General features: G+C 41.5%; 2 protein-coding genes across 3 annotated transcripts; both read right to left on the bottom strand.

The window, feature by feature from the left end:
- Positions 1-234: 234 nt before the first annotated feature.
- Positions 235-2,710, bottom strand: LOC134080133 (E3 ubiquitin-protein ligase ARIH2-like). The gene is made up of 3 exons (XM_062536395.1): positions 2,504-2,710; positions 1,979-2,053; positions 235-1,569 (listed from the first exon to the last, which is right to left on the bottom strand). Exons 1-3 carry the CDS (start codon positions 2,511-2,513, stop codon positions 1,175-1,177), a joined length of 480 nt encoding a protein of 159 aa, XP_062392379.1. The 5' UTR covers positions 2,514-2,710; the 3' UTR covers positions 235-1,174.
- Positions 2,711-3,761: 1,051 nt separating this feature from the next.
- Positions 3,762-13,567, bottom strand: LOC134080126 (uncharacterized). Of its 2 annotated transcripts, XM_062536382.1 has the most exons (8): positions 13,380-13,567; positions 12,879-12,943; positions 11,749-12,038; positions 9,386-9,443; positions 7,876-8,039; positions 5,394-5,593; positions 4,877-4,944; positions 3,762-4,757 (listed from the first exon to the last, which is right to left on the bottom strand). In XM_062536382.1, exons 1-8 carry the CDS (start codon positions 13,528-13,530, stop codon positions 4,329-4,331), a joined length of 1,425 nt encoding a protein of 474 aa, XP_062392366.1. In that variant the 5' UTR covers positions 13,531-13,567; the 3' UTR covers positions 3,762-4,328. The 2 variants fall into 2 exon arrangements, with proteins under 2 accessions (XP_062392366.1, XP_062392367.1); XM_062536383.1 differs by lacking the exon at positions 4,877-4,944.
- Between the last annotated feature and the right edge of the window lie 679 nt (positions 13,568-14,246).

The raw sequence follows: 14,246 nt of genomic DNA, 5'->3' as shown, positions 1-14,246 counted from the left end.
GGTTATAGATGCCCATTTCCAATGTTCCAAAAACTCAAGCACCAATCACAATTGCTAATTTGGCATGGGGTGGGCTTTACATGATGAGCAGCAGTGCATTCAAAACAACTAATGACTGCGCTTATGGCAACAGGGTTAAACAGAAATGGATGAATTTTGATTGGAATTGAGTAAACGACTGCATTTGACCCCTTTGATTACAAGAAAGATTTGATTACTGCACTTCTGAAACAATTTGATAGGAATTTAAATGTACCCATTTAAAAGTTTAATTTCACTGCTAGTTATGCCCCTGGAAGTCGCAAGTCAAATGTAGCGGTCTGGTCTTAACAAGGCAAGAAGTCCTCAACTCCTACAGATGCAAACACACAATTGTTTCAAAAATCTACTTCATTTAAACTGTAAGAGACTACTGAACCCACTGAACAAGGGACTTTCACTGATGGGGATTAGGGATCTCAAACACAGATGAAGTTTAACACATCAGCACAGTATTCTCAGGTGTATTCTCTAACCTTTGCTGGTGGGTTGCACCTATAAAATAGGTTGAGACATGTCCCTTATTTTCCTGGATTTTGTATTTTTGGAATGCAGCCATTTCAGACATTTAGGCCATCTCAGCAGGTTTAAAATTAATCCTTACCTGAAATTTAAATCTGAGTTTAAAGCAATTGAGTAACAGGATTAAAATTAGTCCAGGTTTATGTGAACATTTAAACCAAGATTACAAGGATTTCGCTCCAATCTCCTTTCGGTTTCTAATTCCCCCACTCCCCAAATATCAAAATAAAGCACCCCAATAGGTCAGTATCAGGATCACATTAAAAGTCCTGTCTTAATCATATAAAGCAACACAAAATGTATGAAGGGACTGCAGATGTAAATTAGCCCTAGGCTAACTCTGGTACAAAACATGAAATGGCAACATTTATGTTTGAAATTGTACATGGTCCCTAATAAAACCTAAATAAAAAATATTTTAAGCTAAATAAACTTAATTTAGTGCAATTATCAGTGTCAATATACTTGCTGTTGTGAGTTTAATAAACAGCATGAATACCGTAATGTAATGAACGGCAAAGATTCAATTTTCAAGACTCAAGTAAAGATTTGTGTCCGTGCACTGCACAGTATAGGGGCCTCCTCTCGAGACATTCCAGGGCCACAGAACGGCTTAAAACGGCCCTGTGAACCACTGTCGTCCAGCTGTTGGCTTGGAGCAGGTAAGTGACCAATACAAGTCCTTGTCCTTCCTGCACTCTTCACTGTCACTCAGGCAGATGTAGCAGAATGTATGGCTGCACTGGGAACAGATGACATACTTGCAGCCACAGCTGTGCATGAGTAGACTGCAGCATTTGGGACAAGCACGGAACTCTGGACAGCCCTTTACTTTGCTTGTTGGGTCGGTGACCAGTCCACAGGTGAGGAGGGTTCCCACCACTGCACACCTCTTATTGGCACAGCGGCCCAGCACCCCAGGAGGACCTTGCCAGGGAGAGAGGCAGGTGGCACAGAGGTGGGGCAGTTGGTACACTGAGCCACTGGACTGGCCTGCCAGTCTGTTCCCTGGACAATGTGCAGGACAGAGGAACAGGTGGAATAGAGAGGGAGAGATATTAACCAGGAGTTTGTCACATCGCATTTTTTGAGATATAGATTTTGAGTAGCCTACAAACAGGGCAAGTAGGCCTAGGCCTACATTATAGGCTACATGTAGCTGTAGCTTTTTCAATTTTAAATGAGGCTTTTTTAGGCCTACATCATTGCAACATTTAGGTGTTTTTTTAGAATTGAGAGATGAATTGTTCACTCTGAGTTCTGTAAAAAGAAAGGTAAAATATCTGGGAAATTGTACAATCAGGACTGCAGTTTTCTCTTCAATAGAAAAGGCATAGGCTCGTGTAAAGTAGCCTAGCCATACAAGTTACATTTTTTATTAATTATTTTGATTGATTGATTTCTAATCGTGTCTTACCTTCTGTGGGCCTAACTTCTCTTTTATTTGGCTGGGTTGTCGCAACATTCTGATCCTCTTTTGGTGTGCTCTTACCTGTGAATATGGTGAAATATCAATAGGCTATACGCTGTGCAATTATTTCATATTGCGAACTGATGGCAACCTAAAAGTGTAATTCTTAAATAAAGTGAAAGTGAAAATAGTTTAGGCCTAGTCGAGTATGTTTTCCTTATTATAAAATCTGAAACGTGTTCAAATATCGTAGGCTACATGTTTTTACCAATAGTCAATAACTGGGTTTCCATTTAGTCCGTTCCCATTTTTTGTGCATATGAAAATCGGCTGAAGAAATGTGCACCCACGTGCATCCACATGCGTTGCTAGAATCAAGGTAATGTCTAGGAAACTTTTACCGAAACATCTGGTAGGAATGGAAAACATTGAAAAGCTGTGGTACAGATAGGCTTAGATTAAATATATAAATCAGTGTAGGCCTACCAGTGCAGTGTGTAGGTCCAGTTGAAATTTGTCATAGCGACGTACCTGCTCCCATATCGTCATTGTTCTTTATTCTTTGGGACAGTTGTCCTCGTTTAACTTCGAGTTTGTAGGCTTACTGGTTCTCTCAGTGTAACCAGCGGAGTATACTCCAAGGTGTTTTTACTTCCTTTCTGGCATTTCTTTATCAGCCGACTTGATTTACGTCAAAGTCCACGAGACATTGATACAAATTTAAATGCAACGAAAATGAAAGTGGATGCTGATGATCACTTTGGAAATCCCCTATCAATGTGTGTTTATGCATTATAAACTTTATATTACTGGGAGTTTTATTTCTGTGGGATTTCATACATTTTGCAGGTGGTTAGGCTATAAAAAAATGTATCTCGCTAGACTCAGATGTAGGCATAGCGGTAGCCTACAACACATGACCGCCGCTCAGTTCTGCACAGTCTCTCCACAAGAATAAATTATGCTTGTCAACTTGTCTGTACTGTGTATCTCCTATTTGTGCAGTTTATATGCATATATGTCATACTCTTGCAGCTCATGTGTTGAAATGAATGTGTGCATGTGTGAGTTTGTGTAGGGGGGGGGGGGGGGTGGTTGTTGTGTTTGCGTGTGTGTGTGTGTGTGTGTGTGTGTGTGTGTGTGTGTGTGTGTGTGTGTGTGTGTGTGTGTGTGTGTGTGTGTGTGTGTGTGTGTGTGTGTGTGTGTGTGTGTGTGCGTGCGTGTGTGTGTGCGCGTGTGTGTGTGTGAGTGTGTGTGTGACAGTATCCTAAACCAACAACCCTTCGCTCAATAGCACCACCTGCAGGCCGATGGGTGTACAGTCACTAAATGTACACATACACCTACATTTTATTTATTTTATAGCCCCCCATGGATGAAATTCCACAAAACGAGAATGTCAGGTTAGTTATACACATGAAATGCACATGGTGCAGTTCATGACATCTTATCTGAAGATAGGGCCAATTAAAGCAATATAATATTGCATTTTGAAGTTGATGCGGGCTCTTGACCAACATAACACATTTTTTTCGCAGGGGTGAGTGGCCCCTAGTGACCAAACAAATGTTTTCTGTAAAAGTCTACTGGGGCTACATGCCCACCAAATTTCATGTACCCTGGTGTTACGGTGTCCCAGGAATTGTTGACCAAACATTCAGGAAGTAGATGATGGAAGAAAAAAACAAACTTTGACAATCACTACTGTATATGACACTATCATATAGTGATTGTCTATACACTATCGGTGGTCATAATGAAACAGAATGAAAAAAGCTATACATTATTAGATAGATCAGATTCGCTTTTATTTCATTAAGCAAAGTACATCTAGGCTACATCAGCATTAGCCTGATTACCATCGACTTTCAAAGGCTCTGCGAGACTTTAGTCTGACCAAGAGCCTGTGCTAACACGGTTTCTCCAAGCGCTGGTCGACCCGCCTCCTTTAAGTGCCTCGATTTGCTACTGGTCGATGTCAGAAAGCGGTTTGCCGAGTTTAAACCAATAACAACACTCTTTCCTCTGCCTTGAACACGCCTCTACACAGAGCCGTTGGAGCTGCTCAAAGTTGATTGGTTCTCGACCAAAGGGGGCAGTTCCGCAGATTTCGGGAACTCAGAAATCCTTCCCGATTAGCAGTTGACCAGACCAGCGACAGCAAAAGCCGAAGGTGTTACGTCACTGGGAGGGCGTGCCAGGCTACATCAGCATGCAGTTGACAAACAAACTAGAAGGGCAAAAGAAGCATTTAGTAGACTACCAATTTGATTTAGCACCTGTAGCTGTCCATTTCAAAGGATTGTGATGCCATAGCAGGCTACTCTTGAGAATGCATCCGTTTTTTCACTTGAAGTTACACATGGAATCGCTGACGCGCAGCTGGTTTACTGTGAGGGCTCTGTAAAATGAAAATAGAATTCCAACATTCTCGAGAGTTCAAGCAGATGTAGCAGAAATAATGGCCGCACTGCATGCAGGTGACATTGTTGCAGCCTTTGTTGTCGTGCGTTAGTAGACTGTAGCATTTGGGACAAGCGCGAAACTCTGGACAGCCCCGTACTGGGCTTAGTGGGTCGGTGATCAGCCCACAGGTGAGGAGGGTTCCCACCACTGCACACCTCTTGTTGGCACAGTGGCCCAGCACCCCAGGAGGGCCTTGCCAGGGAGAGAGGCAGGTGGCACAGAGGTAGGGCTTGGTGGGGCAGTTGGTACACAGAGCCACTGGACTGGCCTGCCAGTCTGTTCCCTGGACAATGTGCAGGACAGAGGAACAGGTGGGACACTGAGGAATAGAGAGGGAGAGATATTAACCATCAGGACTTTGTCACATCACAAACTCACAGTTAGTCCTGTGGGACTTCTTTTTAACTTCCACATTAATAAGTAGGCTTAATGTTTTACCTTCTGTAACTCCCCTTTTATTTTGTAGGGTGTTGCAACAATTGTGTCCTCCTTTTGTGTGTTCCTACCTGTGAGTATATGAAATATAGGCTATCAATATGCAGTGCAGTTATCTCATATTGCTAACTGGTGCATTAACCTTAGTAATTGATGCATTAACCAATAAAGTGAAAGTGAAAATAGTTCAGGCCTATAGTCGTTTATGTTTTCCTAGTTATAAAATTGGAGACATTTGTTGAAATGCTATTTCATATTGTGGGCTAGCCTACATGTTTTAACCCATATTAGAGAATATGGGTTTTAATCCAGCCCGTTCACATTTTCTGTGCATAGCTCAATCGGTTGAAGAATTGTGTGCATCGTTGCATATCAAAACGTAGGCTAAAAGTTATAGTCAAATAGGTCTACACATTGTAGGCCTAGACAAAAATTAAAAATATATATTTATATCATTATAAATATTTATAAATATTTTAATGTAGGCTATAGTAGGCTAGTTGAAACGTGTCGACGTTACCTGCTATGCCATCATCTAGCTGTTTCTTTTTTCTTTTCTTTGGGGCAGTTGTCCTCGTTCGACTTCGAGTTTCCACTGGTTCCCTTGGTACATCCCTTGGTACAACCAGCTGAGTGCTCCCATGTGTTTTTACTTCCTTTCTGCCATTTCTTTTAGGCATGACTTGATTACGACCAAAGTCCGCGGGACACTGATACAAACTGTTGATTGCAATGAAAATGAAAGTGGGTGGTGATGGAATGTCCCGTCCCTTTGTAAATCCCCTATGTGTGTTTACACATTCTAAACTTTATATTACTGGGAGCTTTATTTCTTTGGAATTTGTCACATTTTGCAGGTGGTTAGGCTCAGAATAAATTATGAACGAAGACACAACTCCAGATGTTACGGTGGCGTATTGCTGTCACACTAGAAATTAAAAAATGGCTCAGTATCAAGTAATTACGTGAAAGTTTCAAGTAATTAGGCTACGTGAAAGTTTCTTGTTATAACAAGATCTTTTTCACGTTTTAACAAGATAAGTTTCATGTTATTACATGAAAATATCACGTTATTTCATGATAATGATATTTTGACGTTAACGTGAAAATATCATGTTATTTCAAGATATGATATTTTCACGTTTTTACAAGATATGTATCACGTTATTACTTGAAATGATCAGGTTATTTCATGTAATGAAACTAAACAGAGGGAGGGGCAAGAAACGCTGGTTATATGGCTCACAACTCGAGTCAATCAAATTCAATGTTAAGCTCGGTTTATGGCGATTTTCCAGTTATTAAACTTGTGGATGATATTGTTATAAATACAAACACCCGAGCATTGTCCAGAATATTCTGCACCTGTATGCAGTGGAGTGGCAATCGGGAGAGTCGGGAAGAATCCCGGTTTGGCGTTTTGGGCCGTGCTGATATTACTGTGATGAAGTGATCTCAAAAAGCTTGTTGTTTAAACATTTCCTTTGCCGTACTCTCCAGCAGCCTGCACTGTGACTGCAGCGTTTCACTTTTCACTCCCAGCGGCCTCTCCCCGCAGCCCTAAAAATTACCACGATGACCTGACATGCAAGCTAGCCAAAGCGCCCAAATTGCGTAAACATTCACAAATGTATCAAGGCCCTTTCTCCCTCTTGCGTTAAGTTGCGTTAAGTGGATGGGAAGAAGAAGCAGAACTATCAGGCTGTGTGAGCAGGCTACTCCTGCACCTCTCTGTCCGCCTCCTTAGCGGCTCTGCCGATACACAGACTGTGTGAGCACCTCTCTATCCGCCTACGCAGCGGCTCTCTGCCGATATAGGCCTACAGCCCTGCTCCTGCTACTTGGTCAGATGGCAACTATGTAGGCTACAGTAGCCTACACACATGCACAAAAGCAAACGTGCATGTTCATAGACAAGCCTGTTCTCATTCAGCCTATGCCAGCCATAGGCTCTCCAGCCTGGTCTCGTTAAGTTTCGTTATCATGAAATAACGTGATAATATCATGTAATAACGTGATAAATATCTTGTAAAAACGTGAAAATATCATATCTTGAAATAGCATGATATTTTCACGTTATAACGTCAAAATATCATTATCATGAAATAATGTGATAATTTCATGTAATAACATGAAACTTATCTTGTTAAAACGTGAAAAAGATCTTGTTATAACAAGAAACTTTCACGTAATTACTTGAAACGTTCACGTAATTACTTGATACTGAGCCATTTATTAATTTCTAGTGTGACAGCAATACACCACCGTAAGATGTGCATCACGTACAGACCGAAAAATAATCTATAGATCAGATAGATATTCGATTCACATTGTCGTCTACCTTCAGCGCTATACGCTCTACTTGAAAAGATATGCATAATTAAGGGTAATTCAAGGACTTTCTATTTATTTAGGTGTACCCGACCGATTTGAGGGCTGAGGTCAAATATGCCAGGGCCGATTTTTCCCCCCAGCTCCATCCCTGGACTGCAGCAATGCATCATATTGAAAACAACTATGCATGTTGACTATACTGAGTTTGATCAGGTTTTGAGAAACATCTACATATACAACATATTTCACTGACAGCTCTTGAGGATTTTTCAGAAAGATATTGTTGCATCCTTGGAAATTGCATCATATTCTGTAGTGCTACTGATTTCTAAAACCTTCACTTTACGTGTCTTTTCCAACATCATTGGAAGCCAATACCAATTTAGTGTTCATGGAAGGTGTCCGTTGTTCCCAATTACATATAGAATCGCTGTCGCGCAGCTGGTTTGCAATATATAATACAACATTTACATCCTTCAGGGCTTCTCAAGCAGAAGTAGCAGAAATAATGGCCGCACTGCAGGCAGGAGACATTGTTGCAGCCTTTGTTGTCGTGTGTGAGTAGATTGTAGCATTTGGGACAAGCACGGAACACTGGACAGCCCAGAACTGGACTGTTTAGGTCGGTGACCAGCCCACAGGTGAGGAGGGTTCCCACCACTGCACACCTCTTGTTGGTACAGCGGCCCAGCACCCCAGGAGGGCCTTGCCAGGGATAGAGGCAGGTGGCACAGAGGTAGGGCTTGGTGGGGCAGATGGTACACTGAGCCACTGGACTGGCCTGCCAGTGTGTTCCCTGGATGATGCGCAGGACTGAAGAACAGGTGGGACACTGAGAAATGGAGAGGGTGAGATATTAACCAGGATTTTGCCCTCAATGCCTTGGTAAATAGAACTATACAAAGAAAGATAGCCTATACTGTTGCTGATGCTCCCGAAGTGATTCATTACACAATGTTTCGACCAATGTTGGTCTTTGTCACGTGTTAACAGACCCAAAGGATGGGAGGGGATATACTGTGTATACACATGACCATTGACATTGTTCTTAGTTGGCTAATCAAGGAGAGGACACAGCCAGCCTTAAGTGTCATCAGGAAAAGAGTCGGTTGAATGCCTGAAGAAACGCCCAAACCTTTCTTTACTGCAAGACAAAATGGCCCGGACAATGCATACTTAGAAAACCATTTAACTATGGAGGCACTTGAGGAGAATCCTGCACTCCAATTTCCAGTAATAGTTGGTATTGTTTCTATATATCCAGCTGTAGATTGAAATGTATCTAATTGATGTATGTTTGTTTCGTGTGTGTGTGTCATTAAAGCTTCTTACAGAATCTCTTAATCAGCTTGATGTCAATATCGATCAGACCATCATGACAGGAATGGGCCAAGTAGCAAAAAAGGCTATAGATGAATGTCTGCGACGAGCTACAAGGTAGGATCTTTTCCTAAATCACGTTGAGGCCAAGACTCTAGGCGCACACATAGACCTCTAAAGTTTGCCTACAAAAAAGCCACCATCTTTGCCCAATAAGGAGATCCGGTCCAGGGTCAGGATTCAAGGCAAAGTTGTTTTGAAACAAACCCATAGAGATTTGCATAGTTGGGAGCCATGGCGATTCTCTTTTTGCAAAAGGTTGTTCTTAAAAAGAAAGAAAGTAGACATTAGTACTAGCCGGTACAAGTCAGTAACACATTCAGTGCTAGGTTTGTTCATGTGGCATTTGATTCAGGAAAAGGGCTACTGCACCTAAACCCCTGTGGGATGTGTGTATAGAAGTTAATAACATACAACGTGGCAAGGAGGCAATCCTGATTTGGAAGCACCTAGTCTGAAGTTTGTTTATGAGATCTGTTAATACCTGATGAAGACCAACAGTGGTCGAAACTTTGTGTAATAAATCACTTCGGAGCAGCAGAAACAGTGTGCTGGTATCTTTCTTTTTATATTTTCACAGATCTATTGTATCCTGCACCTGTAAAAAGTTGGATATGTGTGCACTCCCTGCAACTTTGGTAAATAAAACTGATCGACTCAGATGACAGAAGTATTTTTTTTATTCATTCTGTGATATGATATAGATGAGGTGAGGCTATAAAGTTTAGTCACATTTATTTATAGGAACTATACCTTCTTAAAGTGGTAACTTAAGTCATGGTTTCTTGTGCTACTCACCTTTTTGGCACCAGGGTCCATTGATAATTGGTGCTTAAGGTTTAGTCTGCTCAGTTGGCTGTGTGTGACAAATGTAAACAACATACAGCTAAAAGAAATTCTTGAGAAGCTATACAGCAAATAATACAGTTTATATGTGGGCATTCTACTGTATACCTGCTCTAAAATAAAGATGAATGTCTTAGTTAGCACACACGCACACGTACACACACACACACACACACACAATAACCTTAGTCCCTTTTTAAAGTGAACGTGAAATTTGTTTATTATGGTCAATTATTTTGTCTTGTTCCAGCAAATAAATTGTTTGAAGTGTTTCAGTTAGATATCATGTAGTCTATATACTGTATGTCATTACTGATATTAGCTTACAATTAAACAAATTCATTGCAGTTAATGTTACCTGTTTCCATAGCGTCTCGGTCAAACTGTTACTTCTGCTTTTGTTTGAGGCAGTTGTTGTCATTTGTCTGGTTTGCTGTTTTGGTAGGCTACCAGCTCTATACTCTGAGATGGGTTGTTCTTGCAGTTTTTCAAGTTTATTTAGTTTACAGCCACATTCCGTAAGACACCGTAACAAAGCTTAGAGTATTGTATGTAAAATGAAAGTAAAAGCTGTGCTGAAGCAATGCTGGAAAGTCCCTCCCTAGCTGTGAGTGTTTGTGTGCGCGAGAGTTTGGAGAGATTTATTTCTATGTAATATGTGCTACAGTAGATGTTACAGGTGGTCATAGTCAGGCCCCTCAATGATAAACATAATTGATTTATAAAGAAATAATAAATCATGATACAAGTCAAGGGCAATGCGTCATGAACACCTACAGTGTATCTGTCGACTTCCTCACTTTTGATTTTGCCGACACACTCTGATGAAGACCTCTGAAAGGAATGCATGAACATACCTTTGTTAGTGGTGTCATCAGTAGTGGTAGTCCACAAAACATACAGTGTAGTTTTACAGTGCTTTATTTAGTAGATTATAACATGCATCTTCAGGCTTCAGATAAGGTAAGATGGGTTCCATGGTGCTCCTGGTTTTAGCTAGCCTGGGTGCCAGCCGAACTTAGCCCTGCCCACATTTGGGAAGTTTGGTCTGGCTTTGGTCTGTGGTGGCTCTATTCTCGAACCAGAGCTGTTCGGACCAGTCAGATTTTCAGGACGCGGTTATAGAATAGAATAGAATATATACTTTTTTGATCCTGTGAGGGAAATTCGGTTCTCTGCATTTAACCCAATTTAACTGAATTAGTGAACACACAGCACACAGTGAACACACAGTGAGGTGAATCACACAACCCACAGCAGTCAGCTGCCTGCCCAACCAGCGGCGCTCGGGGAGCAGTGAGGGTGCAGTTAAGTGCCTTGCCCAAGGGCACTTCAGCCATGGACCGGTCGGGGATCGAACCAGCAACCCTCAGGTTACACGCCGAAGCCCTAACCAGTAGGCCACGGCTGCCCATGGTCAGGTGATCAACAGTAATGTAATCAAGCATGTCACCAAAGAGCGCTTGGGTTGAATTCGTTTACAACAATGATGCTGCTCTGCTTGTTTATAGGTCTCTCCAATTGAGTGAAGAGGCTTTTTTTCCCCTGGGTCGGTTGAAATATGGCCCATAATCACAGCCCAATTTAGCAGTGTCAGACTCAATTTCTGACTAGAATTTTGAGTATGACATCAGGCTAGGGTTCAGCATCATTTAGAGGACATTTAGTTCTATCCTGATTCTTCTGCACCCTAGTGACACGCTAAAGTGAGGCATGATCAGTGGCAGGCCACCATGCCCAACAGCCTTGTCTGATGGCCACGCTAACTATCTGGGGCTGAAGTGAAAGCAGGGCCTGGCCAGGGAGAGGGGCAGCTCCCGCAGTTGATGGGGTTGATCCACACTACGCCTCTGGACTGGACTGCCTATCTGTGCCCTGGACAGGCTGCAGGACTGAGGAACAGGTCAGGCCCCAAAGAACAAGGTGGGTGATTTAAAATGTAATCCCTTAAATGTATCAGTGTAACTGTATTTTTACACCCATTTAAATTGTAATTGTATTTAAATACAGTTACGCAGGTCTGGTTATTGAGGAAGGTTTTCGGAAACAACACCCTTCAATCAGACAACGGAGTAATTGAACTTGCATTGTGCTCATTGCATCCAAAAGTGACAGAAGATGAAAACACCAGTGAGGCTTTCATGGGTCTAATATGGGGATGGTCAGTTGTCCTTTAAGTACTGAACCACTGTCGTCCAGCTGCTGTCTTGGAGCAGGTAAGTGACCAATACAAGTCCTTGTCCTTCCTGCACTCTTCACTGTCACTCAGGCAGATGTAGCAGAATTTATGGCTGCACTGGGAACAGGTGACATACTTGCAGCCACGGCTGTGCGTGAGTAGACTGTAGCATTTGGGACAAGCGCGGAACTCTGGACAGCCCTTTACTTTGCTTGGGTCGGTGATCAGCCCACAGGTGAGGAGGGTTCCCACCACTGCACACCTCTGGTTGGTACAGCGGCCCAGCACCCCAGGAGGGCCTTGCCAGGGAGAGAGGCAGGTGGCACAGAGGTAGGGCTTGGTGGGGCAGTTGGTACACTGAGCCACTGGACTGGCCTGGTAGTCTGTTCCCTGGACAATGGGCAGGACTGAGAAACAGGTGGGACACTAAGAAATAGAGAGGGAGAGTTGACCAGGAGTTAGTCATGTGAGTTATGTTATGCCAAAGAAGCTTAGAAGACTTGGGAGTGGTATGAAAGCACTTTGAGATCATTTATTTGATGTAAAGCGCAATATAAATTTATTATTATTATTATTATTATTATTATTATTATTATGAAAGAGGAAAAGGTCGTTCATGTTTATGTTCATGTTACAAGTTTTATCTTTATGCACTGCAGTCTCTTACTGTTTTGACATCTAGTGGTATTGTTTTTTGAGGTTTAGTCTGTTCTGCTGGCTGTGTGAGATGAAGATTCGTAAAAAATGTACAGTGTGTTGGAATGAAATCAAAATGATCAACAATCAATGCCTAAAATGAATCCTAATGGTAACCGTTGTTACTGGAATAATACCTACATACAGGGCAAGCACATTCTATGTAGCATCTTTTTCAATTTTAAGTATGAGGCTCTTTCTTTTTTAGGCCTATACATCATTGCAACATTTAGGAATTAAATTGTTCATGCTGTTCTATAAGAAGAGAGGGAAAACATCTGGGGAAATAGCATAACCTCCAGGACTGCAGTTTTCTCTTCAAAAGAAAATCTATGCATAAAGGCTATACTTCACTGTTCCTCCAGTAAATTATGACATCTATTTTAAAGGTTAGACATTTATACATCATGTTTATTAGCCCTCTTCAGCGCTTTATCATCTACCTGTTATTGATTACTTTGGTTAATTCACCTAAAGAGGATGAGAGAATGAAGGATGCAGAGTAGGCTAGATGAAGAGTCTCCACAATTTTATCATCCACATTAAAAAGTAAGCTTAATTGTGTCTTACCCTCTGCAACGTCTTCATATTACAGGGTGTTGAAACAATCACATCCTCTTTCAGTGTGTTCTTACCTGTGAGTATATAAAAATGCAGTGCAATTATCTCATATTGCCAACTGATGGAGTAGCATTAAGTGTAATTCTTAAATAAAGTGAAAGTGAAAATAATTTAGGCCTAGTCGATTATGTTTTCCTAGTTATTATCAAATCGGACATTCGTTGAAATGCGTTTTCATAACTTATAGGCCACATGTAAACCTACATGTTTTAACCAATATTAGTCAATATCTGGGTTTCCATTCAGCCCGTTGGCATTTTCTGTGCTTAGTCATCTACGTGCGTTGCTGGCTAAGATCAAAACATGTCGTCTGGGAAACTTTTACAGCAGGTAACGGAACAAATTCAAAATCGATAGTCAAATACAGACCATGGGCTTAGACAAAAACATATATTTTCAAAATCTCAACGTAGGCAAGGCTGCAGTTGAAATTTGTCATGGCGACGTTACCTGTTCCCATATCATCATCTAGCAGTGTCTTTTTACTTTTCTTTGAGTCAGTTGTCCTCGTTCGACTTCGAGTTTGCACTGGTTCCCTTGGTAAAACCAGCTGAGTTCTCCCAGGTGTTTTTACTTCCTTTCTGGCATTTCTTTCAGGCATGACTTGATTAAGACAAAGTCCGCGAGACACTGACACAAACTGCTGACTGCAATGAAAATGAAAGTGGATAGGCTACGGATGAAATGTCCCCGTTCCTTTGGAAAACCCCAATAATGTGTGTTAATGCATTAAACTTTATTACAGGGAGCTTTATTTCTGTGGATTTTGTTTCATTTTGCAGGTGATTAGGCTATGGAGAAGTTATCTCGTTAGACGCGGAATAAATTATAAAGAAGCAGTGCATCACGTACAGACGGAAACAAAGCTAGATGGATCACATTAACATTATTGTTATTAGAGTATAGGCTACAGGTACAGGACCAATGAAATACAGCTGACAGAAGTGCAAAAGAAAGTGCAGGTTGAGTACAGTATTCTGTACAGTTATGTAGGCTAGACATAGAGATTAATTGTGCAATATAATGAAGACTTTCCATTAGACATGTCTATACACTACAGTGACAGATAATATGTCGCTTTTAGTAGGCCTAAATGCAGTTCAGTAAATATAAACAGATAAACAGCGCAGAAGTAAAAAATAAACAGGTAAACAGCTAAAGCGCAAGTGCTAAACAGGGTGCTGAGTTTTGTTCAGCAGTGTTACAGACAAGAAGCTATCGCCTGCCAGATGGAAGTAGGGTGAGAAGACCATGGTTTGGGTGGGTGGCATCCTTGACCATGGATTTGTTTTTTTTTTTGCACAGCGTTTATGATAT

The sequence above is a fragment of the Sardina pilchardus genome, chromosome 5 (assembly GCF_963854185.1).
Source record: "Sardina pilchardus chromosome 5, fSarPil1.1, whole genome shotgun sequence".
NCBI classification, from domain to species: Eukaryota; Metazoa; Chordata; class Actinopteri; order Clupeiformes; family Clupeidae; genus Sardina; species Sardina pilchardus.
This window is presented reverse-complemented; position numbering and strand designations above follow the sequence as displayed.

Bases quoted from the DNA above. Each gene is read 5' to 3' on its own strand.
- LOC134080133 (XM_062536395.1), bottom strand. The intron at 1,570-1,978 runs GTAAGACACGAT...CACATTGTCCAG, and splicing joins AGAAGTTAGGCCCACAGAAG to GGAACAGACTGGCAGGCCAG.
- LOC134080126 (XM_062536382.1), bottom strand. From the start codon at position 13,530: ATGCCTGAAAGAAATGCCAGAAAGGAAGTAAAAACACCTGGGAGAACT. The intron at 5,594-7,875 runs GTGTGCAGTGGT...TGCAATCAACAG, and splicing joins GGCCGCTGTACCAACAAGAG to TTTGTATCAGTGTCCCGCGG. The intron at 4,945-5,393 runs GTAACGTCGACA...ATATACTCACAG, and splicing joins GCTAGATGATGGCATAGCAG to GTAGGAACACACAAAAGGAG.